General features: G+C 30.6%; 1 protein-coding gene across 2 annotated transcripts; it reads left to right on the forward strand.

Moving 5' to 3' along the window:
• The first annotated feature begins 187 nt into the window (after positions 1–187).
• On the forward strand, positions 188–26,674 carry LOC148238246 (uncharacterized). Of its 2 annotated transcripts, XM_088205671.1 has the most exons (3): positions 188–1,331; positions 19,815–19,939; positions 26,202–26,674. In XM_088205671.1, the coding sequence occupies exons 1-3, from the start codon at positions 240–242 to the stop codon at positions 26,203–26,205; spliced, it is 1,221 nt and encodes a 406-aa protein (XP_088061797.1). In that variant the 5' UTR covers positions 188–239; the 3' UTR covers positions 26,206–26,674. The 2 variants fall into 2 exon arrangements, with proteins under 2 accessions (XP_088061797.1, XP_088061798.1); XM_088205672.1 differs by lacking the exon at positions 19,815–19,939.
• Positions 26,675–27,663: the final 989 nt, after the last annotated feature.

Below are 27,663 nucleotides of genomic sequence, written 5' to 3' on the forward strand. Positions count from 1 at the left end.
CCGAAAGGTTGACGATCGGCGCCTCGGCCGATCTGCGACGAAAGCGCATTCCTCCCCGAAACAGACAGGGACAGCCGAAGCGAGTCGCGGCGGCGGAACCCGTTCGGTCGCGCAACGGCGCTCTGCTTTACCGGCTTGTCGGCTTGTCGGCTTGTCGGCTTGTCGGTTTGTCGGTGCGGGGGCGACCACTCGCGCGCCAGTCGGCTCCGGCCGCGGTCGTCGCGGTCTCACCTTTAGAAATGTTCCGCTCCGCGATCGAGGAGGCCACCCCTATCTGCCGGTGCCGGGTTCTCTGGCTGGGCAGCGCCGTGCCCCAGCAGACCAAGGATGGCCTTCAGGGGATTCAGGAGCCGCTGCGGGAGCTGTATCCGTCGAAGGCCCCTCGGGGAGCCTGCAGAGCCAGAGGCATCGACTCTTGGCTCTCCGTGTGGTCCAACGGAGTTCTGCTCGAGAACGTGGACGAGCACGGGAAGAAAGTGACGCGGTTCTTTCCCATCGAGTCGTTGCACTACTGCGCCGCCGTGAGGCACGTGGGAGCCGGAGGCGGCGGCGCGCCCAGGTTCCTGCCTCTGGACTCTCCCTTCGCCAGGTCTCCCTCTCCGGCTCATCCGCCTCTCTTCGCCGCTATATTGAGAAGAACGTCCGGCATCAAAGTTCTAGAGTGCCACGCGTTCGTCTGCAAGAAGGAGATGGCGGCCAACGCTCTAGTGCGGTGCTGCTTCCACGCGTACGCCGACAGCTCGTACGCCAGAGCCGCCGCGGGCGCGGACGGTTCCACCAGAGCCGACGCGGAGGACGTCGAAGCCGACGACGAGGACGTCTACGACGGAGACGAGAACCACAAGGTGTGGGCCGGATCTACCGAACAACTGGACGAAGACTCCCGCGACCTGTACGGAGTCGCGGGCAGAGGAAAAGCGCCTAGACCCAGACAAGTGACGAGACCGGCGCCCGTGCCTCCGCCGCCCCCGCCGCCGCCGGTGGTCCTGTCGCCTCAAGACAAAAAAAAGAAACAGAAGAAAGCCATCAGAGAAGACGGCGCTAGAACCCTAGGTCCTCCTCCCAGGACAAGACGCCAAGCGGGTCCTCCTCCGCCGGGTCCCGGATATTACGCGGCCACCTTACCGCCGCCCAGATTGAGACCCCAATACGCGACGGTAGAACCGCGTCCTTTGAGAGCCGCCAGATCGTTGGTGGCTCTCGACGGAGGCTCCCATTCGGCACGCAGGGGGCATCTCAACGAAAGGGCTTTCAGTTACAGCATCAGACAGGAACACAGGGCCAGATCGCACGCCAGTTTAGCCAGTCTCAAGTTTGCCGCTCCGCCCGATGTAAGTATAAAAAATAGTTAAAACAATAATAATACGCGTAAACAAAACAAAAATATTTAAATATAATTAATAAAAATAAAAATTGCGTTTGCTCTGACTGTCGACCAATGATAAATCAGTATTTGACAGTTGTTTATAAAAATAATATTCATTCATTTTTCAATTGTTTTATTCGATTTGACTGAATATTACCAGTTACATTTTAACTATGAAAATTAAATATATACATAATTGTTAAAATTTCGAGTTCCGAGACTGAAAAGTGAGTTTTTCAATTTGAAATACATATCATTTTTGGGTTTCGCGCCACCCCGCGCGTCGATATCTCTCGCCAATATTGTTAGGGGCGCGGCTTTAACCGCATTCCATAGCAATTCTTCCGGCGTTTCATTGCGCGATCGAAACGCGTTATCGACATGGCATAGCAGTTCTAACCGATCCGTAGTCCCGTTCGTCCATGTCTACGTTTGAAAACCCACACGATTTTATCCTTATTGTACGTAGCGGTCATCAGTAAGGGCATCCTTGAATTTGGCCACAAAAATTCATGTCATTTAATGCAATATCAATAATATAAAGAAATCCGTCTTTGCCCCTGTAAAAATCTGAAATATCGTCCCTAATTTTAAACCAGAAAATCTAAAAAAAATATTCTTGAATTTATCCTGAAAATATTTTTTTAAATATGTACATTTTCATGGGTAGATGTTTGGGCATCCAAATACCTGGCTAAATTCATAACCCGGTTCTTAAATATTTTTCCATTGCTTCCGCTAATTTTTGTTCTCTATTATATACCAATACAGAGATATAATTTATATTATATACATTTAATTTTCGTGTTTTGCTTAAATAGTATTTAATTAAAAAATAAAAAAAATGTTTCAATAGAAAATTAAAACTGACGTATAAATGTTAATATTTAATTTAATCAAAAAAGTCAAGTAAACATAATATATAATGCTAAATATAAAAAAGCAAAAAATATTTTACATTGCATTACATACAAGACTTATTATTTTTTAAATTGCACAGTCAAATTTATTACAAAGTTAATATATCATTGTTATTTTTTCTAAAACTAACATTTAAAAAATATTAATGCATATAGTGTTTCATATTACATAGAACTAAATTTTTTGCAACAGAAAAAATATTATTAAATATAATATTAAATCTAAGCAAATACCTTTTTATGTATAATTTTTATCGCCATTGCAGCGGGAACGTTTATTACCATTGCAACGGCGCCGGCACGATTTTATTGCTTTTGACGTGGATTTTTGACTTCTGAGAAGGGATTATTGTTTTTTTGAGCTCTCCTATTGGTCAAAATTCGGTTTAGATTCTCACATGTTCTAAGTCGTAATATTGTTACAAAAAGTCTTAACCTTTAGAATTCCAAAGGCACATATGTTATGCCCTAAATGGTTTTACCATTGCAGTCCAAAGATATAAAAATGTCATACCCAATATATTTTCTGAAGCCATTTTAAATGACTTGATAACATTTCCAAAATGTTATTTCATTAGTTACTCAGGGATACTTCTATAAATATATTACTGTAAAAAAGATTCAGTAATTCCTTACCATTTCATCTAGAATTGTTAAATTACTAAAATCTGTTACTTCATCAATGGATTTCGGAAACATTTTTTTGACCGGCTGCTCAAAACCTAAACGTGTAAGTGAATCTATGTTTCTGAATCTGAAAAGTTTTGTTTTTACATTTACGAACATATTTTCTTTAAATTAAATAAATTACTATTTTTAATTCAATTCAATATTTAAGCAATATATTTTGAGAGCATTAAATTCTGAATCGTGAAGTTAATGTTGATGAATCAATTGCCATATATTTATTATTTTGTGCCCTTGTATTATTTTAATCGAGAGTAGTACGATACATTGTTCATGCTGAAGGATATCATATTTGTGATCGAATTTCAGTTTCTGAACATTTAAAAAAAAACACAAATTTAAAGATACATATATTATTATTTTTTTAATTATCGAGCATTTAATGTATTTATTTTATTAATTATGAAAAATATTATTAATTAAATGGCCACCTCTGGACCTTTTGCAGCAGTCGATCCTTTCATTTCCGGCGGTATCTCAGCTATAACTTGGCGAATGTTAGTTTTTAGCTGCTCCAACGGCTTTAAATGAATTTTCACAGAAAAATGCATGACATTTAATGAAATACTATTAATCGTAATGACCAATTTTTAACCCCCATGGAAAAAGTTAAAATGACGTCCCTGGGAAGGGCGGTTGAAGGTTTTGCTTAAAATCATGCACATAACAATAAGCGCGCAGGAATGTGTGTTAGCAATAACTCACTTTCAAATCGAGCGTCGGTTATGAATCACTTTCGAACTGTTGACCTTTTCAATGTCGGACTCGAAGGTGCATAAGGCGTTTCTTTGACGCATTGAAACTATATAGCTAAATTAATTCATTTTTAATTTGTATCAGGAAATTTTAGAATCAGTCAAATGTTGACGTATATAGGTATGAATTATTACCTATTTTTACCTACTGTTCAAACCCAAACAAATTTACCAATATACCGTTATTTTATGTTAGGTTTGGGTTTGAACATCAAACGGACGTTTCGCAACTGTCAAATTTAAGTGGGGCGCTATGCTAACTAATAAGAATTTGTATTGAAAATTTGTCTATTGAAGTGTTAAGTAATGTCTTAATCGTTCTGATATCCATTAATAATTTAATGACATTTTTATAACTCTCCAATGGCTCTTAAAATTTTATAAATGAGGTATAATAGTTTATCATAATCATTATGTAATATCTTTTCCACTTATGTACAATCACAATTCTAACATTTGTATAACTCAATTCTTCGATAGACTTCTTTTAAAAGCGTCTATCTATACGATAAGCCAAAGTATAATTTTGCTATATTCATCATAGCATAGTTTATTATTTTTAAATTATACTTTCCTAAAGAACGTGTCGGTTGTGGTTTTTTAAGCATTGTTACTATCGAATTGTTATGTCGCAATCGGTCTTTTTGAGGTACGAAATTACCGCTTGTTATGCGCCATCGACTCTTTTCGCCAAATTACGCCGGAGGCCATTTTTGCAACTGGGGTTTCGCTAATCGAACCGAGACGTCATCTCAGTCATCTCAGACAAACAAAGATGGCCGTCGTACCAGTGGGCGAGTGTGTATGTGCACCAAAACGAAAAAAAAATGTACCTAAGTATATACAACTCGAGCTGAAAGTGTTGCACGAGAGCAAAACCCGTTGTGTCACGAAAGCCAAAGTATTGTATGCCCACGACATCTTAAATCTATTCGAAACATTTGGTGGATCAGATTTCAAATGATCTAATCTCCAAGTTGTGAACTATTTTTTATGCAGCAGATATATTCATAGGCTTACTGAATTTTAAATGCTCTTTAAGAATATAAAAAACTGCTCCAGTCTTTTTTCGTATCAAGAAATCTCATTCTTTACTGTAAATATATATATAAAATTCTATTAAAATCTAACTGAAAGAGAAGAAAGCCCGTTGTCTGGCCAGAGCCAAACAATCCATTGTGCGTGCCTCTGCAAAGTGTTATTTGGCACGAGACCTCTAATCGGTTTCTATTTGCCTCTGCGCGGTTAGAATGTGTAATGTGACCCCTGCGCTAAGAATTTTCGCTCCAGTGTCGATTTTTGACCCTCGGCGTTATAGATTTGTTATAATAAATTCGAAAGCACAGGTGTATCGAGGTTTTTGGCCTTGGTCTGTCTCTCGAGAAAACGAAATCGGCGTACGTAAGAGCGATCGGTCCATTGAGCGTATGTTTCTATTTATCTCCCATTATGCTGTGAATTCAACGTGCTGATTATGTACGATGAATAAGATAAGTGTTGGTTGTAAATCTAAAAATTATAAGAAATTATGAGTCATAATTATAGTTTTCCTGTGTAATAAAAAATGTTTTTATATTAAGATAAAAATGTTAAACATAACATATTTATATGACATGATAGATATATATCTAAATTAATAACTATTGTAGATTATTTTGAATAAATATTGTATAAAAGCAGGCCTGCCGAGAGGGGGTGGGAGGGGGGGACATATTCCCGGGGTCCATTCTCCTTGAGGGGCCCGACTATATTTATAAAAAAGTAGAAATCGACCTCAAATAATGAATCTGAACTAAACTACAGTTGTTTGAGATGTATGTACTGATATATTTCAGGTTCTTTAGCCCTTTTTATACATACAAAAAATTAAATGAGCGGAACATTGCCTTCAAAAACACACACTTTCTATGTAGTACTTTCACAATAAAAATTATTCAAAGGGACAGATTGTAGTTTTTTGTCGCGGCTCTGTTTATGTTAAAATTTGTTTGAAAATTATTGTTGTGTTTATTTGCAAATTATTGTAGAAACGCTCGTTACGGCGCCGACCCAATTTTATTGCTTTTGACGTGAATTTTTGACTTCTGAGAAAGGATAATTGTTTCTTGCGCTCTCCTATTGATCAAAATTCGGTTTAGATGTGCTTTATTTGATTCTCACTCGATATATTGTTATAAAAAGTCTCGAGCGTTTTCACCGCGATGGCACGATTTTATTGCTTTTAAGCAATAAAATTGAAATTTCGTCGTTTTTACGTACATTTTAACAAATAATTATAGCACAATATGACAGATATTATATATATAAAATATATTTAAAGCAATGTTTTATAAATAAATATTAAAAATTCAATATCCAAAAAATATTTTAACATGTAATAAATTTATGTTAGATTTTATTACCACATTGCAAAAAATAAAATATTAGGTATAATAATATATTAGTTATAATTACTTGAATAAAGTAATTCTATCTTTGTGGCAAATTGTGTAAAAATATACTACAGTATTATTGACGTTGAAATAATTAATACAATATGATATAGGCAGTATTAAAAAAATACATAAAAAACAACTTAATTTTTAATACTTACGCTTTCACTAAGTAAACAAAAAAGATTTTTAATTATATTTCATAAATTAATTCAATTATAATAAAACACATAATATAAAAATAATTCATTTGAAGCAATATTTTATGTATATTTTTGCTGATTTATATTATTTTATTATAGCTACATTGCAACACATAAAATGTACAATTCAAATTAGCTTGTAGGTTTATATAAAAACTTTTTATCTTTGTGGTCAAGAAGTTAAAAAAATATACTGTTGATATAAATATTGAAATATTTAATATAATATAGCATTGACAGTATTGTAAAAATACAATAAAAACACAATAGTCTTTGAAAAATATATTTTTGCCATTTGACTGTAATTATTTTACATATTTAATGAGGCTTGAAATTTGCACTAATATTGATCATTTTACCTATATTATTTTATTTTTAGACTAATTTTATAAATACAAATAATAAAAAACTACATTTCAGTGCATTTTAAGCCAGAAAATCGATTTGATCTTAACCACGAAATATATTGAACCTCAAAGCATTTTTTTGTCCTACCCAACATAATTACTATTAAAGCAAAAAACAACCATTATTATAATAGCGTCTGAGTTTAATGTACAAATTTTCTTTACAACCACTGCTACCGAAAAATCTAAAATATTTAAAAATATCAAATTTCATCACGCTATTTAACAAATTAAATTATTTCAACATTTTTTCACGCAGAGACGTGTTTGGTACAAACCGTCGAAAAAATCGATCCGATAACTGTAGTCATCTTCATTTACATATTAATCTCAAGCCGGGAGACCAAAGGCACACTACCTCCGCCGCTCTACAGTTATCTAAAACAAGTTTTTCGATAATTAAACAACGAATCTTGTCTCACATTACGCCTCGTAATAATTACATTAACCGTTTCGTGATCCGAGTGCATAAAATTGTGCGAATTCGACACGATCATGGTAATTGTGTGAGGAAATAAACGATACGTGCGATTGCACAAATCGCAAATGTTTTAAAAGCACTTATTAGTATTGACTATATGCGCATACGTTTATGCTAATGGAATCTGTATACGCGTCATCGATCGCATTTTAATTATTGATTGTTATGTAATTGATAGAATTGGGCATACATTGCCTTTTATGATATAATAGTAATTATTTTATAAATAATTATGAAGATGATCTTATACAACCATCAATACGCTGAATGATATCATTTTATTCTATTCAAAGGCCCTGAGAATAATTGGTGATATCATGATATTATGTTTTTTCATGGTGAATTAATAGCGATGACCTCTTCATGATGACTTGGACAAATCGCTATAGATTTTTTAGTATATGTTTAATAGCATAGAAAATGAATCTAATTAATTAACAAAATTCAAGCTCAAAATATATTTTTAACATTAAATCGTTGAATATAATAAAAATGATAATGTTGTAAATTAACTGTTTTAAAACGAAGCTCAGAGATACGGCTAGTCTTATGTTATTATTTTACATGTTGTTAATGAATTCTCATGTGATGATTTTGAAGAGGTCTAACTTAAGAACTTAATATATACGACATAAATAATTGTCGATATTATCAGTGTCTATCAAACCGTATGGTAAATAATGATATATGATAATGCTTTCCATAACAAAGGAGACTCCATTATTTATAACATTATAATAATTCACAACGTGTATCGTAAACTAAAAGCGAGTGATCTTCTACTAAATTTAATTCAGTTAATATAAATTATACAACGTATGATTATCTATTTAAATTTATTAAACGTAATTTTAATATTTTATTGTAAATTGAGTTATCAATTTACAATAAAATATTACATAATATTTTATTGTAAATTGACATATAGATTCCTCTTATAATTTCACGTATTATATATTATTAAAGTAGGTTTTTGTCATTTTTCTGTATACACAAACGTAATTTTTATTAATCATGTTTGCGAGAGCCTATAATAATAATAGCAATGAATAATCAATTCAACCATATTCTTTTATATTTCCAATTATACGGTATAAATATAGTATTATTTATAACAAATAGTTTAATTTAAATTAAATTTCTGTTACTATTTAAAACATTTAATATAGAAAAATAAATTTTATAGTGTCTCAGTTATATTGCATAAATAAAATATATTTTTTAATAAATAATAGGAAAATATTTTCAAGTACTATATACAATGTTTTGCTTATTAAATTCATATAAAATTATTATCAAATATTGCTATTAAATAAATATTGATTATTATAGTAACATATTTAAAAATAGGCAAATTTTAGTTGTTGAACTAAATCAACAACAATAATTAATATCTAATTTTAACATTTAATATATTTGATAATTAGAGGAGGAACATAAAATTAACTATGTACTATATCAGAACATCTATGGTTAAGCACTAAATATTTTATTAGCACGTTTTTAAAGTGCTTTTAAAAATAGGCTATAAAGCGTATAATGGATACGTATTTTTAATGACTTTTAAACTAAATAAAAAAATTATAAAACGTAATTAAATATTTATAGTAAGAATGTAATATTTATATTATTATTTACTAAACCATTTTGTCAGTTTTTTATTAGTGATTTAAGTAAATTTAGGTAGTATATATAATATTTATAATATAATTAAAAATATATGTTTTTATTTTTTTATTAATCCAGTACAACCAGCTGCTCCGTAAAATCTAAGGTTATGCAAACGACAAATTTAAATATTATGAAAAGGAAATAACGAGAATACTCAATGCCATAATTATCTGAGATTTCACAGAACCATCTCCCTGTTAGCATATCCTCACGTTAACCGCTCGTAAGCGCCAGAAAAAATCATTTGTGTATAAATAGACAATGTGTCCAATCTGCGTAAAAACCGCTTTGCATTAACGACCTTCAAAAGTTCAATTTTGCAGTTTCACTTATTTAAGGCTTGAACATATTTCATTGGTTGAATATTTAGGCGATGCAATTGGCTCATCAACATTCTGTTCCAAATCGAGAGTATAACAGATCTGAAATTTGGTTCGATTTATCAAATAATACCATAATTTATTCATATTAAAATCAGGAAAAACATTTTTTTTAATGATAAATAAAAATACAATTCAGCTCAACAATCTGAATAAATATTAACCACATAGTTAAACATGAGGAATTTTTTAAATAAACACCAAACACTATATTATAATTTTATTAGTAGTATACGTGATGAGTAATGCTTGTTTTATTTATGGACAATAATTACTACAAATTATCATTTATACTACGTTTTTCCGTTTCTGGTAATTGCGTAAACATCCGACCCACATTTTTCGTTCAACCGATCGATTTGTATGCACTTCGATGCGTTTTCCGTAACAATTGTTTCCACAACAAACACACCGTGTTTTGCCAATGCGAAAATTTCCATTTGTATACCTGATTCGACTCATTTAACCTACCAGTTCTAAAAATACAAGGTTTTCGTTCTCTTTTGCATAAAAATTCGACATGTTTCTTTGCGCTTATATGAGCGAAAGGGATCCCCTTTTGAGTTTGTTGACGCCATAATGTGACGGTCAGACATTGAACCTATGTTCATTTCCCACGAAGTTGTAAACTCACCTCGTGCTCATAAGGCGTGTCGCAAGAAGCTCTCTGTATCCATACAGCGTCAAAATGTAACCATAATCGATCATTTCAGGCCGAAAATCTTGTCTGGAAATGAAAGTAAAAAGGCTTTAACGCCAAAACCTCAGACCTTGGGTGCATTTCAATCGTTGGCCTTGTTTCGCTCGATCGACTCTCAAAGAGAGATTATTGTGAGAAAATAATCTTGCGGTCGTTGAAAAACTGTACATTTAACACATTTGTGCTATTGACTTGTTTAAATGATAAATTGTAGTCTAGTGTGTAGCTTATAAATATTTAATTACGTACCATTATGAACGTCTATAAAAAATATGCTGGGTATGATGAACCGTTATGTAAATGGTTACAATGCCATTAGACATAAATAATGAGTATCGAAATACTATAATTTTATTTATAAACTATTTTGTGCTTAACTAATAATAATTATGTATATTAATAATAGTCTTTATATCAATATTTTTAATAAATTTAAATACATATGTTTTACTACGCTTTCAGAATATTTTAGACAGTTACAGCAAGGTTCAAGTTCTGGCATATTATAATTATAAATAGTGGCATATTTCACTACTATCTTTACATCTTGCGACCCAAATGTTGTCCACCGAATCTCCGCTAAACGAGCGGCTCTTTGTGAATCTTTTAGATCAGATTGCATCCCGAAATGAGCCCAAAATTCGTTGACACGTCAGAGTTTCGCAACGAGCCCGTAACGAGGTCGGTCAAAAGTGCATTAGCATAGCACGTTCAACGGTTCCGAAATGAAATTGTTCAAGGTGAGGAATTCCAAAAATGTGGGTCGCGCCTCCGACGTCCGCGTCCGACATTAACATATTTGTTACGTTTGATATCTAGCTTTTTCGCGGTGTAATTTGACGTAATGTCCGCTGGTTTTTCCCGATTTTCACACGAGATTAACACCAAACTCCAGAAGGCTCAATTACTTGATTCAAATATTGAGAATATATACTCAATAAATGCTTAAATTTAAAATTAGTGGTTAATATATAATATAATTGTGATTCCAATCATTCAACATAGATTAGGGTTTTCTAGATTTTCCTGATCTCACGGATGAATATCGAATAAAAAATGGATGAAGTATTCGAATATTCAAATATATTCGTAATTTTTTTCGGTATCTACCGATGTTAATTTATTTAACCAGATAGTGCTAAAAATCAATTATTTGTCTGTAAAATATTATTTAATTAAAAAATAATAATTGATTATTAATAATTATTTTAAATACTCATTAATTACCTTCATCGTTTATTTTATAAAATATGCATAACACAATTCTGTGCGAATTACTGTGAGGGCATCAAAATGAAAATTTTTTATTTTACATACTTTTTAATCAGGGACGAAATTGCAGATTTTTCCAGGGTGGAGCAAAACTTAGCCAGTTTGTAAATTTATATATATCTTCATGCATTAATCGTCCATTTTGTTTTATTGCTTTGGTTCTATTGCATATCCTCAATTTGCTACATTAAAAAAAAATTGAACCGCAGACGAAAATTTTTATCAGTAAAATCAAATATGCTTTAATTAAATGTTAGGTTTTTGACAGATAATTCTATGATTTATATTTTTCAAGGGAAATTCTTGTGATGCATTTTATTTGAATAGTGTCTAATTATTTTAACAAATGACTCACATGTTTATGGAAAAATTTAGGGTAAGCAAATGCACCCCACAAATGATATCTCTGTGTCTCAAAATGAATAAATACGAAAATTCATAATGTACTTATACAGTATTTTTTTTAAAGATAATATGATACACGTGTTTCAAGCTCCATAATGATAAAGAATGAATCATTCTAATCTTAGGTTTTACTGAAAGTGCACTTTCGCTAATAGCTAATTCTACGAAGTCATATTGAATCTCAGCAAAACGACCTTTTCAATTCTTCATTTTTATTTTCACGACGTAAAAAAAATATTTTTCAAATAAATAAAGTGCGTGAGAATCAAAATTAGCTTAAATACATAATTTTATTCGAATTTATGTTGTATATTTTTTATATATAGTCGTTTCATCGTATATTTTGTGCGGAATTGCATGTAAATTACATACATCACCAGAATTAAGCTGTGATTGAATTAATTCAGCAAAATTGATGGAACATTTTTTATATATAATTTTATCGAATTAATTTTATCATATACAATAGCTAATAATGTTTGGAACGAATTTGATATACATAATGATCGAATCCGTATGGGATTTGCATATGAATTAAATATCTAGAAATATATGAACCGCGATAGAATTATTGAACTGATGCAACAAAATAAATACAAATAATTTATAATATCACAAAAATATGTTGGCCTTTCCAACATTTTGTTTTTCTCAACAAACGAATTCTGCGAATTCGGTCATAGTAAACACCGCCACAAAAAAAATATTCACAAATGTTTTTCGAAAGCATTTTTTTTGTTGAGAAGGAACGTCTTATTGCCTCGTACTTCGAAACAAAATAAAGGCGCCTAAAGTTAATGGATTTTAGAGCGACACTAGTCACTCGGGTATATTAAGAGAAAAACGACTACATATGTTCCTCAAGTATTAAAATTGTTTTATATAATATTACAATTTTTTTCAAATTTAATTTTCGATGGTATAAACGAATTATCGATCAATCGGGCGAATTATTCGAATAATCTGTATTAAATCAAATAAATGTAACTGATTTTATAGTGTTTTATTACTTACTTAGTTCTTGTTAATTGTGTCTATCACGTTGTAATGCATTGGGCTAACGATTTTTTTTATATTTTATTCTTTGAGTAAATTAATTAATATAGAAATATTCATAGAATTTTATTCAAATTTTTCACCCATTTTTTATATAAGGCATATTTCACACAAGATTTTTAAACTCATTATATATATGTACATATAAACCCCTCAATGATTTATATTAACAATAAATTGATGGTTACAAAATACGTAGCTTCTCAAAGATACTCTATTACTGTAAAACAGTTACGGACGATGTAAAATCACCATGACATTTAATTCGACATTCGCTTGCGCCAATTGTTTAATTTCATCTACTTATAGAACAAATAGTGACTCAAGATATTAGGCAATTAGCTATTTAATAAAACCAAATTACTTTTTTAAATACTGATAAAATAATTCTGATGAAATGAAATGTCAGTAGTGGTAAAGAAAATATTCTTTAATGTATTTTTTCTGTCTGTTCATTCGCTACTATTTGAAGAACACATTGTCTAATTTTTTGCCAGTTGCTCTTATATTATATCATAGTTAATATATGATCGATTTAGACCGGTCTAATCCATTGTGGCTTATGCCGGTTAGGTTGCAACGGAAGATTAAAAATAAATAAATAAATTTGTTTAGTGTCTAACCCTAATTCTTCTGTGTTTAAAAACTCCTGATTGTCTAAATTCATTAATTTAAATACTCATTTTTTAATTAAAACTTGAATACAGTTTCCTGATATAATATATAATATGTATACTTTCCAAAATGCCCTAAAGGCTAATAAAATCGCAGTAACTTACTCTTGCTTGTTTTTTTGCCATGACAACAAAACCAGTGGCACTTGGCGTTCTGGTCGCGATTTCTTTATTACATTTATAATGCAAACCTGTAAAAAACTTATCGATAAGCAATTATGGAATGTGGTAGAAATCGAAACGGGATGCTGTTGCGTCACGTTTCCCTTCTTGTCGAGTGCTCCTTCTGCTTTCACATTTCATCAGTGTTCAGTTGCGAGCACAGGTGAAAATTTCACTTTCAGTTATTGCCATAATAACCATCATCGCTTGGTGCGGTTTTAGCCAATGTCGACATGCACGATGTTGATTTTTCTGTCTGTGAAAAAATAAGCATTTTTATATATTGTCTCTCGCGACATTACGTGTGTTCGATGGAAATGAAGTGGAGCGAGGCGTTGCGAAATATTTTCACGCCTTGTTTGACTAGGCGAAAAAATGCCATGTTTTTATGGTATAGTTTTAGCATACGTTTGCATTGTCAGTGGTGATGAAATTAATTCAATCGCGATGGGAATTATGTGTCGTTTTTGCACGGTTGTTTTGATATCGTTAGTCATCGTCTTTTCATCGAAGCGAATTATGCATTATATTAATGTTGAACTATATAACATCTAGCTACTATATATAAATAAATTATAAAAATATTATTATAAAAACCATTAACTTCATAAAATTAGTTTATTATATATGCGATTTATAATAATTTTGCAATCATATATAGACTTTCAATGTAAATAGCATACATATTTGCTTTGTATTTAACGCAGACAATTGTTTTACATACAAGCTTTCTATCTTATAATTTTATATTTAACTGTCAAAAATATTAAGAAAGCATATTTGATTTTTTGAAACAGAAGTATTCATTCTATAAAATATATTTTAATATTTCTTTAAAATAAACTTATTTATATTTTTAGATCGTATCTTTTAATACACTAAAAAAATAAGAGGATACATATTGATCGCTCTTGATTTTAGCTATAGTTTAAATACAAATGTTCATTATAGATTTGTTGCGCTTAATCTAGAGCGAATTTTGATGCATATGGAAAATTCGGGTTTTGTAGAAAATCTGCCGTGTTAAATCTAAATCTGAGTAAAAAATTCAATAAACAATTTATGAATCTGGAATATATACCGTAAATTAAAAAAATACAAATTTTAAATTTAAGTATTAATCTCACGAGAAAGAAAATATTTTTTCTGTGAAATATAATAAAATAATACATTTAAATGCTCCACTTACTAAATTTAAGACTTTATATAATAAAATGTTATTTTAAAAAATCTGTTATGTATGGATTTAGATATATAAAATCCACTTTAGCTTCTTAGCAAATTTATGATATTGTTTTTAATAAAATAAATCTAAAAAAACTATTTAAATAAAATCTGTAAATGATGCCAAAATTTCTGGTCATTTATAAATTGTTGTATTTATTATATTTTGATAGCAGTTTTAAATTAATATGGCTTATATTTTTATACTTATCTTAAAAATGTATTGCAGACCCAAATTTGAGGTCACCTTCCAATTAATTATTAATAAAAAAATATACATTGTCTTCTTCGTTCTTCGAAATCGTCCCCAATTTTAAATTGTTATTGTGAGATATAATACTTTTAGAAAATTGCATCTTAGGTTAATTTAAAATATTCTATGTTATAATTTGCAATTTTTACTGTATTATTATATTTATTAGTACGTAAAATCAGTGATAAGCATTGCAGTTAATTTATATGTTATTTTATGTTTGTAGATAAAAATAATCGTAATATAATTAAATAAAAACGTTTATCTACACCTATTCATATTCAAGTATTGAATGATATTACTATAATATAAAAAAGGCACACACATTTAACACGTATTCTATAATTTTAGTCAAAATTCACACTCAATTTGTATCGTATCCAGTGCTCCTCAAATATGCACCTAATAATTTAACTAAAAATTTCACAACACATTTGTATGTATTTATCGAATACTTACACGAACATATTTGGATTTTGTCAAATCCGCCTTCGCCCAAAGCCGGATACGACATTCCTACTATGATTTTCACAATCAATGGCGAAGAGCCATCATCATCAAATATAATATTTACCGTTGCTTGTTGACAATCCTCGATGTTGGAACAGGTGTGTGTATGTGTATACATTTCTCGGTCTACTCTAACCGTTATCTCTCAACTTCTCTCACGTAACTACCATTTTACGAAGCCTCCGGTTACGTAAACTTCGACAACTTCTTTAAGCCACGATCGCGTGTCATTCAATAATTGCAAAAAAATATTAGCAATTGTATATGTGTGCACGACTGTCGTGCAGCGATTGTCATTCAGTCGTTCGTTGGCCGAGGTCAGCGCTTTATCATTTTTTTCTGCCTTCAATGCACAATTTTATTTAATACCTGGAAGTCGCTGTATTGTGTTGATATCTAGTGAATTATTGCGAAATGCCGACTCCGCCGTATTGTCGCGAATCTGCTCCGAATGAATTTATCTATTGTGCTAGGGATTCAATAATATGAGCTTCAACAAAGAGGTTTTCGTAACAGGTACATATGGGTCAGGTGAGAATTGAATGTATTTTTTATGTTGAACGCTGGTTAGCAACATTTTGCTTGTGATGTCAGTCGCATGTTAGCATCAATCGATGTTGGTTTCTTAGAAATACCACGAATTGAATGTTGTGCATTCCAAAGTTGTATTGAATCTGTTAAAACAAGACTAAATTTATCGTAGTTATACTATCCACTATATTATTTGTATTTATAATATATTTTTGTAGTCATTATTTTTTAGCACAATTGATTATATATTATGACATTTTTAGGAATGTTATATATAAATTAAAAATATATTCTGATACTTTTAGAATTATAAATTCAAGTACCGTATTCATAAAAAGCTTTTAAATGTGATCTTTACATTTTTAATAAGTTAGAAAATTGCATTATCAGGCTACTTTTAAACGCATTGTTTTTTATTTATTTTAAATCAAACCGCGTAGTTAATTACTATTAAAAAAATGAATCACATAAGTTTGAAATACGATGCTCTCAATTTAATTTACAGTTTAACTTAAAACAACCATTATAAATTTGAACCGCTGAATCTAGAGCGAAATCTAATGTGTTTGGTACAATTTAAGTTATGGTGATAAATTTGCCGTGTTAAATTTAAATCTGCACAGCTAGTTAAATCGGTCTTAAAAATACATATGTATTATAGAGACAATTGTTTAAATCTTATGTTATAAAATAGATTTGCTTTATTTATTTATATATATATATATATATATATATACATATATATTTCGGCAGTGATAATCCTGCCATGGTCACGAAATTTCATCCTTGACCTTGTCATATTATATATTGATGCGCTTGCAGAGGTTGATGTATTGTATAAATAACTATGATATTTTAATTTTTGGATTTATCTAGTAAAAAGATCTGTACCTTAAATTATGATAAGAGCAATGTAACATAATAAAATATTTATTAATTTATTTGTTCTTAAGCATAAGTTTTAATATTGTTCTATAAATCTATCACCATTAAAGCTCATAATATTTTTTGTAATGTATTACTTTAAATGTGCAGTTAATGTAACGCTTTAGATATGAATTTCATTTTTTCCTTACGAGTCTTGAAAAGAGTTTTACTTATAGTCGGGAATTCTTCAAGATTCAAGTTAATAAAAAATCCAAATTCTTAAATTAAAAGTATTCATTAAAGTATGATAGTTTCAATTGAGGATTATAAAAAACTTTTAGCATTATAAATTTTATTTCATGAACTATTTTGGAATAAAAACCCTACTTAAATTTGATTGAAAAAGAAGTAACCGATTAGTTGTCTTATTTCAAGAGTACATATTCCATCAGCATATACAATAGAAAACATATGATTCTCTGATTCTCAAGACATTATCATTTCCTGATCTATGGAAATGCACAAAAGTCACCCCTATTCATAAAAAGGGTGACAAATTACATATAAAGAATTATAGACCAATCGCAGTGTTGTCAGCTACTGCTAAATTATTTGAAATAATTATTCATAAATATCTCTATAATCACTTTTGGCAAGTTTTGTTAGACCCGTTCCACTGTTACTAACCTTCTGTCGTTCACCAAAACGGTGACAACTTCTCTCGATGCGGGAATTCAAGTAGACGTCGTGTATACAGATTTTGAGAAAGCCTTTGACAAAGTTTGTCATAGGTTATTATTAAAAAATTGTCGAACCTCGGTAGCTCGGATAATTTAACTCGGTTATTCTCGAGTTATTTAAGCAATCGTAGACAGTTTGTAGCCTATGGTGACCGATTGTCGAAAGAATATTTTACCCCTTCGGGGGTTCCTCAAGGATCCAATCTGGGCCCTCTGCTTTTTGTGTTATTTATTAATGACATAAATACAGCAATTACAAATTCAAGTTTTCTTCTGTACGCAGATGATTTAAAATTATATAAATGCATTCGATCTGTTGTGGACTCCTACTCTATACAAAGTGATTCAAACTCTATGGAGATAGGCTTCCGTTAACCGTCTGCCATTTAGTGTCGAAAAGTGCCATTCTGTGTCATTTTCTCGATCTCATTCGCCATCAGCTTATTTGTACCATCTCAGTGGTAACATTTTAACTAGAGAAACTTCCACTAAAGATCTCGGAATCACTTTCGAGAGCAAATGGAGGTTCTCTCTACACATACACGACGTCTGTGATAAATCTTCCAAGATGCTCGGCTTTGTTATGAGGAATGCCTTTCACTTTGACGATCCGTCAGTTATTCGCATCCTCTATGACACCTTAGTTCGTAGCATTCTTGAATTGGGATCTATAATTTGGAATCCCCGAATAGCCAAATATTCGCTTTTAGTGGAAAAATTCAAAAAAGGTATTTAAGATACCTTTACAAAAGGAGATTTGGTTATTATACGTACATATATACCAGCGCCTTTCTTTTAGGAACGTTGAGATACGATTCGCTGAGTTGTCGCAGAAAGTTGTATGTCGCTAAGCATTTTTTCAAATTACTAAAAGGTGCTGTAGACAATCCGAATTGGGTTCCGGAACATTTTCGAGAATCACGATCGCGTCCTCTTTTGATGACCGTTAAGGCTAAGACGTCCGCACTTGCCGACTCGCCTATAGCTGTGGCCATCCGGCTCCTTAATACGCTGGCATTACATATTGACCTGTTTAATGTTAGCTACGAGAAGCTGATCCAGTTTGTATCATTTAACTTTGATATTCTATAATTTTTTGTTATGTTTATTATTTTTAAGTATTGTTCTATTTATGTATATACACGTTTTATTTGTTTTATAAATCTAAAATTTGTTTTCGACCATCGTGGCGCATTGGGGTAACCTGTTAGGCTACGATGGTCTTAATTTAATCTAAAAAAAATAAAATAAAAAATATGTAATAAAGCCTCTAAGCTGTTGCGATTCGCGCATTAATTCAAGGGCTCGAGGATACTGTATGCTTTGTATAATAATAATAGCCCAGCTCACAGTACATTTAAGCGTGCTACTCTAGTCTGTTTGTTCAATAATGCAACCGACTCCTTTTTAATATAATAGAAAAGGTCTAAAAAGGATATACATGAGGGAATATAACATAATCCATTTTCATTTCACAGAAAAATCCTACAAGGTATTCTGGGATATGATTCACAGAAAGCACTTATTTAAATTGCTGGTAGCGAATATACACAGTCCAAAAATTCTGGAAGAATTCAGTTTTTGTGTGCCACCTAATTACTACTACATGCAAGAAGAAGAATATTAGATACTTCCCTAAAAATCCTTCTTTGATTTTTTGAATCTTCTGTCGGATAGTATTGATTTGTTCTCACCCATATACTCGCATTTGGTAAAATCATTGTGATCTAGCACATTTTTATAAATTTGTAAAACCATTGTCCCCTGGATATATGTATGTATGTGTATTTGTATAAATATTATACATACAAGTGAGAAGGTTTTTGCTGGTATCGCCTTATACTTGATCTTTTTGAAGCAATTTGTAGCAGGGTATGCATGAATGTTTTTAGTAAATGTAACTACATATGTATTTGTAGAATTAGCAATTTACTAATTGCTATAAATATTTATTTAACGGCGTTTCTGCGCTGCGTCAGAATACTACGGTACTGTAGCTTAGTCATACAATATTTTCTTACTCATACATTCGTGATTTTATATTCGGTCCATGTCATACTCGTATGTCATGCGACTCATTTCACATAAACAATAATACAATGATTATTTTGTTTATAGGTGGAAAGCGGTCGGGAGGAGCTTAAAAAGGAGCGAGAGATCCTTCAGCTCGTAGCCGGCCTAGACCTGGGTGGAGACGATCTAGAAAGACGCGAAGTCCCACCTGGCCTCTATAGACTTCCCAGGTAAATTCATTATCATCCTTATCTGTGGATCGATTGTTCGCTCCGTGTGCGATTCGTGCGAAACAATGGCTATAACAAATCATCGTTCTCTCGCTCGCTCGTGTTTATAATTTTTTCCGGAGACTCTTTAGTAATTAAGTACTTCGATGCGAATGGGTATTGTGTAGAGGCGAGTTAGATTTGGGACGTGGATGATGATGATGATGATGGTGGAAATTGGCGGCGATGCGAAATATGGCGTGGAAATTTAATTAAGAAGTGGTAGGAGTGGATGCGAAAGTTGAAGGTGATGTATAGTGTAAATGTGACGTTTATTACATTCGATGATTTGCATATTTAATAAGTTGTAGAAGGCAAAATGTCCATTGTATATGTCTTTGAGTCTGTTAAGGCGTTGAATACAGTTGGTTTTAAATGTTCAAAGATTAAAACCATAAAATTAATTATAAACGTACAGTATTATAAATCAAGTACTCAATGTTAATATATGATATATAAATTGAATATAATATATAAATATTTTAACACACATCGGAAACTTCCATTCTTTTTTTGCTCTTTAATGGTTCCTTTCTTTGAATTACGTGTCCTTCGTAAACGGGCAGTTCAAATTATAAACCATATGATCTCTTTTTAATGCACTTATTTTGGATCGTTCTTTGAAACTTTGAATGATTTATCTCGTGTTTACAAACCTGTTGCGCCTCAATAGTAATACTTTGGTAAAGCATTATGCGTAATTGCTTTCTCTTCAGATTAAGAAATTAACCCCTTTTAAAATGCCAACGACTTACTGGTGCGTTATTTGATGATTATTTTTTAAAACAAATTTACGCTTTTATAAATAATTAAAGATTATTGTACTAGCTTCATTATTCAGTAAAACAAGTATTTAATATTTATTTAAATATTTATTTTAGGTGCCTCACTAAAAGTTGCTGGCGTTTAAAGGGTTAATCAGTCATATAGATTAGTGGCATAAGTTGCTGACTAACATCAAACATTTTCATTTTTCTTCAATCTATCGGTGCTGAAAAATCAGAATGAGTGATTATTATATAATTTTAATTTCGATCTATAATCACAGATTAGGTTTTCATGGATTTAATAATTTAAATAATATTAAACCAATTCATGCAAAGTAATATTTATTGAAAAAAATATATAATTTTTTTTTACAAAATGGCGGCCAATGTAAAAATACAAAGTGTCATAACTTTGCAAAATGAAATTCTACTGAAAAATGTCGTATGCACAAAGTGTTTAGAAGCTTAATTTGCATTTAAAAACAATTTTTAATTTTTTTTTTAATAAAAGACGAGTTGGCATATAGTTAACGCTCGTATTTGGTTCCTTTTAAAGATATACACTTAAATTTTTGATACGAAATAGAGCTTTCGAATATACTTACGATACCGTTTCAAAAAATTAAAAATTAAAAAAAAAGTTTTTTTTTTCCAAAACACGTTTAGTGTTATGAGTCGATCGACCCACCATACATACGCTCATAAGACTTGCAATATAGTTAAGGTCAGTGTGAGCTTATTTATACATATTTAAAGTTGAATTTTTGTGACAGTATAGAATTTTTAAGCATCCTGTATATGTTCGTTAGCCAAATCCAATGTGTCAATTTTTTGCAAAATGGCGACAAGTATAAAAATTTAAACGCTCGTAACTCAGTAGGTTTAAATTTTAACGAAAATATCGCTAAACATGAAACGTTTAGAAGCCTAAACTACATCCAAATCAAATTTAAAAAAAAATAGTTTTTTGCTTCAAAACAACTGTAATTAATAAAATATGCCATTAATTTACAGATATAGATTTTTTGGCTTACTCGTGTTTCTCCCGTTATAATGCATTAGATCAACGTTACATTTTTTAAATACTCGTCTCTTATTGATATAAATGGGTATATATATTTTTTAAATGTCGATGATAGATGTTTTTTATTTAAAATCTGACAGGTAATCTTAATACGTCATGCTAACTCACTATATACATACATATTATGGCATATTAATTCATGATATTTTCTACGTATTTCTGTATTATTTTTATTGAAAGTCAATTTATTTATCAAAATTTAAACCGTTGAATCAATTTTAAAGGTTTATCGGCGTAGTTCCGTAGTCCAACTGAATTCGCCACGCAAGTATCGTCACTATTTTCGCGTCGCATTAATCGCATGCGAATTTTTCTTAATTACCATTGTCTGCCTCGGAGACACGTGATGCTAAATTGCATAATAAATTGTTCGTGCAAACCATGACCAGTTAGAAAATGATGGCAATTGTTAATCACCGTGCGACAAACAGTAGAAAAATGAAACATCTTCTGTGCGTTGCATAACGAAAACGAATTGATTGTACTCAATCTACTCGATAACCTACCTCTTGATTAATGAACTAAATTCTAATATTTTTTATGTTTAAATTAAACATTTATATGCTACATAATCTCGCAATTTTATAAAATAGTTATATTCTTAAAATTAAAACTTAGATGTAACATCATTTTTAAATTACACTCAGTGACATTTTTTTCTCATTAGGTCTTTATTAATTTATAGATTGAAATAACTGAAATGCTGGTTACGTTATAAAAGTACAACAAAACAATTACATAACAATTCTTCTCGATCCACATATATGACCTTCTTATTTTTTTCTCCTCCGATGATGCATTTTGTAATGCAACGCTTCACACGTACCGCATTGTTAGGATTTTCACACAGGATGGGTTTGATCGGCTTTTTGGTTTTTGAGAACGTTTTCCCCAGTGTGTGTGTGTTTAATTATTGGTTAAATGCAGCTTTCGTTTTGGCTCGCGTGTGCAAGTGCAACGAGCTCTCAAAGAACTAGTTCTGACGTACAATTGCATAAATTTTCATTCGTAATGATGCAAAACGCCGGTTAGAAACGAAACGATCGCTAGTTTAATAGTTAACCGGCCTATGTACAATGTGCGCTAATTGTGTGAAAAAATAATTAAAACTAATTAATGCATTTAATACGATGTAAACGTATCTTTGGTAAAGACTAGAACATATTATAATTAAAAATATTGTAGATGGGGGTAATAAATAATAAAACTTTATGTTTTTAATTACTAAATTAGACTATTAGAAGAAATGCATAATACAGGAGTAGCATTTTTTAACTTAATACATTGTAATTTTGAACCGTGCAAACATTTAGACAGTGTCTTATGATCTTGAGATGTGAATCTTAACTCTTTGGACGCGATAGTCGACTACAGTCGCTCAATTGATTTTTTTATCTCTTTACGCAAAAATCAGTAAAAAAAATGTTTTTAAGAAAAAAAAAATTTTGTGAATAAACATAAAATATCATTTCAAATAAATAAAAATTAAAAAATCAGAACATTTAAACGCAGAACCAAAGTAAAATTTGAATTTTTAAAATTTTTTTTTTATTATTTTTGATTAACGCGTCCAAAGGGTTAAGGCAATAATATCGGTAGTATCGATATTAGGTCAAAAATCGACCATCGATATTACCGGTATTGAAAAATGAAATATTTTTTCTTTTATTTATTTTTTGTTGTAAACGTTATCTTCATAGCATAAAACTACAAAAACGACAGTGCCTATATTGCTTGAGAACAGAAGCGATATATCAAATAATTCGGACGGAATAGCGTAGTCCGTAAAGTCTCAGACTAGTAACTCTGAGGTTGCGGGTTCGAGTCCCGGCAGCGGCACTTGACTTTTTATTTATAAAAATGCGCTATTATTAAAAAAAATCTGGCACCAGCTGCAGTAACATCTATTGATTATAAATTGTATAGCACTTAATAATTTATAATTAATAATATGGATTTCACCTACTTGTAGGTATTCATTATATCTGATTGACTTACTCAGTTGGTACAGATTTGCCCGTTGTAACGCATTGGGCGTACGCCTGTCAGGTTACAACGGAAGATTTAATAAAAAAATGTTCATTGTAGGCGATTTACCTGAGTAGTGTTCTATGTAAGATGTCAAAGTTAAATAATATTATGTATCTTTTATTATATAACATTAAATTAAAAATATGTTGCTTTCAACATGAGTAGAAATATATAAGTAGACGATAGATACATTTTTCAAAAATAAATATTAAATGTGAAATAATTAAAATAATATTATATAAATAAATCACATAAATCTGTTTTTAGAAAAACAGATAATTTTCTTTATTTATTTTAGTTTATTTTAGATAATTATAATCGACATATATTAATCAGCAATATAGAAATATATTTTATTAGAATAAATTGTCGAGTGGTGCTCTGGCCCCTGAATTTTTATACCAGGGTATAAAAATTTAGGATGCATCCAGAATCCGACGATCGAAAACTTATTGTTCTCATATTTAAAAAAAAAATTTTTTTCGACAATATAATAAATGAAACGTAAAGAAATACAATAAATGGGACAAAAAAGTGTTTGTACAAAGTCGTCCTATTGATTTTTATTGGTACTCGTAGACATAATAAAGGATTAGCGTATCAAATATTTTTACAAGTACCTGAATGTAAGGAAGGTTGTTGTTGCTTCATATTGTTTGAAATACGAAATAATAAAATAGACAGACGGATAATTGGTTATAAATATCGGCAACTTAAATCGAAATTTGACGTGTGTTAATTGTATTTAAAAAAAAAGCAAACATGAAGACGGCAATAGCTACATTTTTATTCAATATTTTCGAAGAAAAAATTTTCCGACTTTTGAAAGCTCGCAAGCATGTATCAACATTTAAAAAATGGACATCAGATTTACCGACTAACCAACATTTAAAGATTCTTAACACTATGACAAGTAGGTATATTTTTAATGTAATAAATAAACAATTCATAATCAAACAAAAATATATACAAATCACAAATTTCTAAAAAAAACACCCAAGCATTGAAAGAGATAATGATATAATTATAATATTTATTATTTTTTTACATACAAAAATGTCTTCTGCGAACAATAATAAGTTTCGTCTTTGACCGACAAAGACATTGATTTTTATCTTATCACTATTATAATCTTACTTTCCCTATCACGCTTCTTCTGATTTGCTAATATGCTAGAAAGTAATAATAATAATTTAGTTAAATAATGCATTACGTTAAATTTTGAGTCCAAAGTGCGAAAATATGAGCGCGTGGTAATGAGCGTAAAGGCCAAAATTATGATTTACAGAACGAAACAATAGTTCGTAGGCCTAAACTCGATATAAATGGCATTTTTTTTCATATTAATCGTGATATTTATTCAGCAATATTTTATTTTTAAATATTTTAAAGTCTCAGTTACGCTGGTTCAAGTCTTGGCTAAATAATATTTTTGATAAAGTTATAGTGAATGTTTATTATTGGTGAAAATGTATTTTTAATAGCATTACAGTGAAATCATCTCGAAATACATTTTCACCGGTAGATATGTATTTTTACTAGTGTAAATATAATTTATTTGCCATGTGCAATTGAAATTATATGCGTTTAAAGTCGCAACAAGTGTTAAAAAAAGTGACGTAAGTTTTTGACTGACAGTTGTAAATGCCAAATTCCAAATGGACATTTCGCAACTGTCACAGTTAATGTATTTTGTAGTGAAGTTATATTTCATAGAAATTTCTTGGTGGTGTACAGGATTTAAAGAAGTTTAAGATCTATTTTTTATTATTTCAATGATATTGCTCAATGAAATTATATTTACATATACTAGTGGAAATATTAAAAATTAACACATTCAATGTAACATTGTAAAACTATTAATAAGTAACATTACATAATTTAATTTAACTTGCCACGCATTTTATGCATTACACACGGATCTGTGTTTTTTTTTATTATTTATATAGAGACATCTATATAGCATAAAATTCTTCATAAATATATGTTTACAAAATACAATTGTTTCAAGTAGTTCATAAATATTTCGGATTAGTCTTAATAAATTATATCTACATATGTACTCTTCGTTAATTAAGTCTCATTAAAATTTATTGTTTTTACCCAAGTTTAAAAGCTATCACCATTTCTATTAATAATAAATATAATAATAGCTCAACAAAATAAGTACAAAAAACATGTTGAATTTTAGAGATTTTCTGTAATTGTATATATTTAATTTCCATTATGATCTCACGTGTCTATTTATATGGAAAATTTCACTTTCTCTCATTTTAAGTAGTAAAACATGTTGTATTTACAATAAATATTTATATTGATTATATTTTATTTTTATTTTCAGATGATGATGATGGTGCCTCCAATAAAGCGTTGATCATTCGTCAAACTGCAGAAGAAGTTTACAATTAAAGACAGTGTCTATGAATAAGTTACAGCTAGATATTTATAATAAATAAATCGTTTGTTAATGAAATCATTTGTTACGAACCGCACTAAGAAATTGTGCGTTACAAATATTATTTAGGATAACAATAATAATTTTAACACTCTGTATATTATTACCACAACCAATTGATATGTAATATTTGTATTTAAAAAACTAATAATACGATACAGATATTTCATGATGAATATTCAACATTGATTACCAATTCCACATTGTAGATATATGTACGGATAGCATTGTTGTAGATCTTCATTATTGTACGAGTTGTATCATTGTTTTAGAAATTAGAACAAAGCATGAAGGTCTATTTTATACAAAATAACATGGGGTGGGTCAAAAGTCTTTTGACCTACTTTATTTATGCAAAATTAGAGTATAGAATTTTCAACGAATATGTGTCATATGTATTTATGTGCAAACGACTGAATTCACTTTAAAATTAAAACAATTTGAGAAGCACAGCTTTGAGACTAATACTACGTCTCATTGTAAATGCAGTCAATTTCGTGGTCCACTGATTGTAATATTAACGATTTGCATAAATACTCATAAATTATTGCGTAATATTACTTGAAACAATGGACGTAGTATGAAATCGATATTTATACACATCGTATTGTATTCTGACTTTAGATATATACACATCAGTGGTGGCTCGTGATAAGAATTGCAGAACTGCAAAACCACTACTAACAGTAGACGCTTTAAAGATATTTTATTTGGAGGTGCTGCAGTTCCGCAATATTCTAGACGAGCTGCACCTGATACTAGATACATAAGTTACTTAATAGTTTTGTATTATTCATTAAAAGTCAAGTATTATTAACGAGAGCCACACACAAGCGTATATTGTACAATATATTGTATATTTTATATGAAAACGTGGCCATTATATGTATGTAAATATTTTTTTATGTATCGAAGAGAATAAACCATGTGCCATTTTGTGTTATAATGGTGAACGTTTATTAAGTATCCGTAAAGGTTATGGTTTTTAGTTTTGGTCACTTTTGTATACATGTATATTTTATTCAATATATATTATTATTATTATATATAAAAATAAAAAATAAATCTGATTATTATGTATTGTACATATCGCTTAACCATAACCATACTTTATTTTATGTTTTGATAATGTATGAATGTTTGTTTAATTATTGAAAATTTCCATAATATTGTTCATGATTAAATTTGTGAAAATTAATTTGCGTTTTTTTTTCTATTTTAATATATGAACATAAATATTTTATGTATATTGTGTGATTTTTATACAAAGCTTAAAATATTCTCACGCCTTTTACATGAAATCACCGACATGTTACTTTTTCTCGAAAATATAACATATTTAAATTGA

Source organism: Plectrocnemia conspersa, unplaced genomic scaffold, assembly GCF_051122295.1.
Source record: "Plectrocnemia conspersa isolate PC_06_02 unplaced genomic scaffold, ASM5112229v1 ptg000002l, whole genome shotgun sequence".
NCBI lineage: Eukaryota > Metazoa > Arthropoda > Insecta > Trichoptera > Polycentropodidae > Plectrocnemia > Plectrocnemia conspersa.

Excerpts from the sequence above, each read along its gene's own strand:
- LOC148238246 (XM_088205671.1), top strand. The coding sequence starts at position 240 with ATGTTCCGCTCCGCGATCGAGGAGGCCACCCCTATCTGCCGGTGCCGG. Across the intron at positions 1,332-19,814 it reads AGTTTGCCGCTCCGCCCGAT|GTGGAAAGCGGTCGGGAGGA; the intron begins GTAAGTATAAAA and ends TTTTGTTTATAG.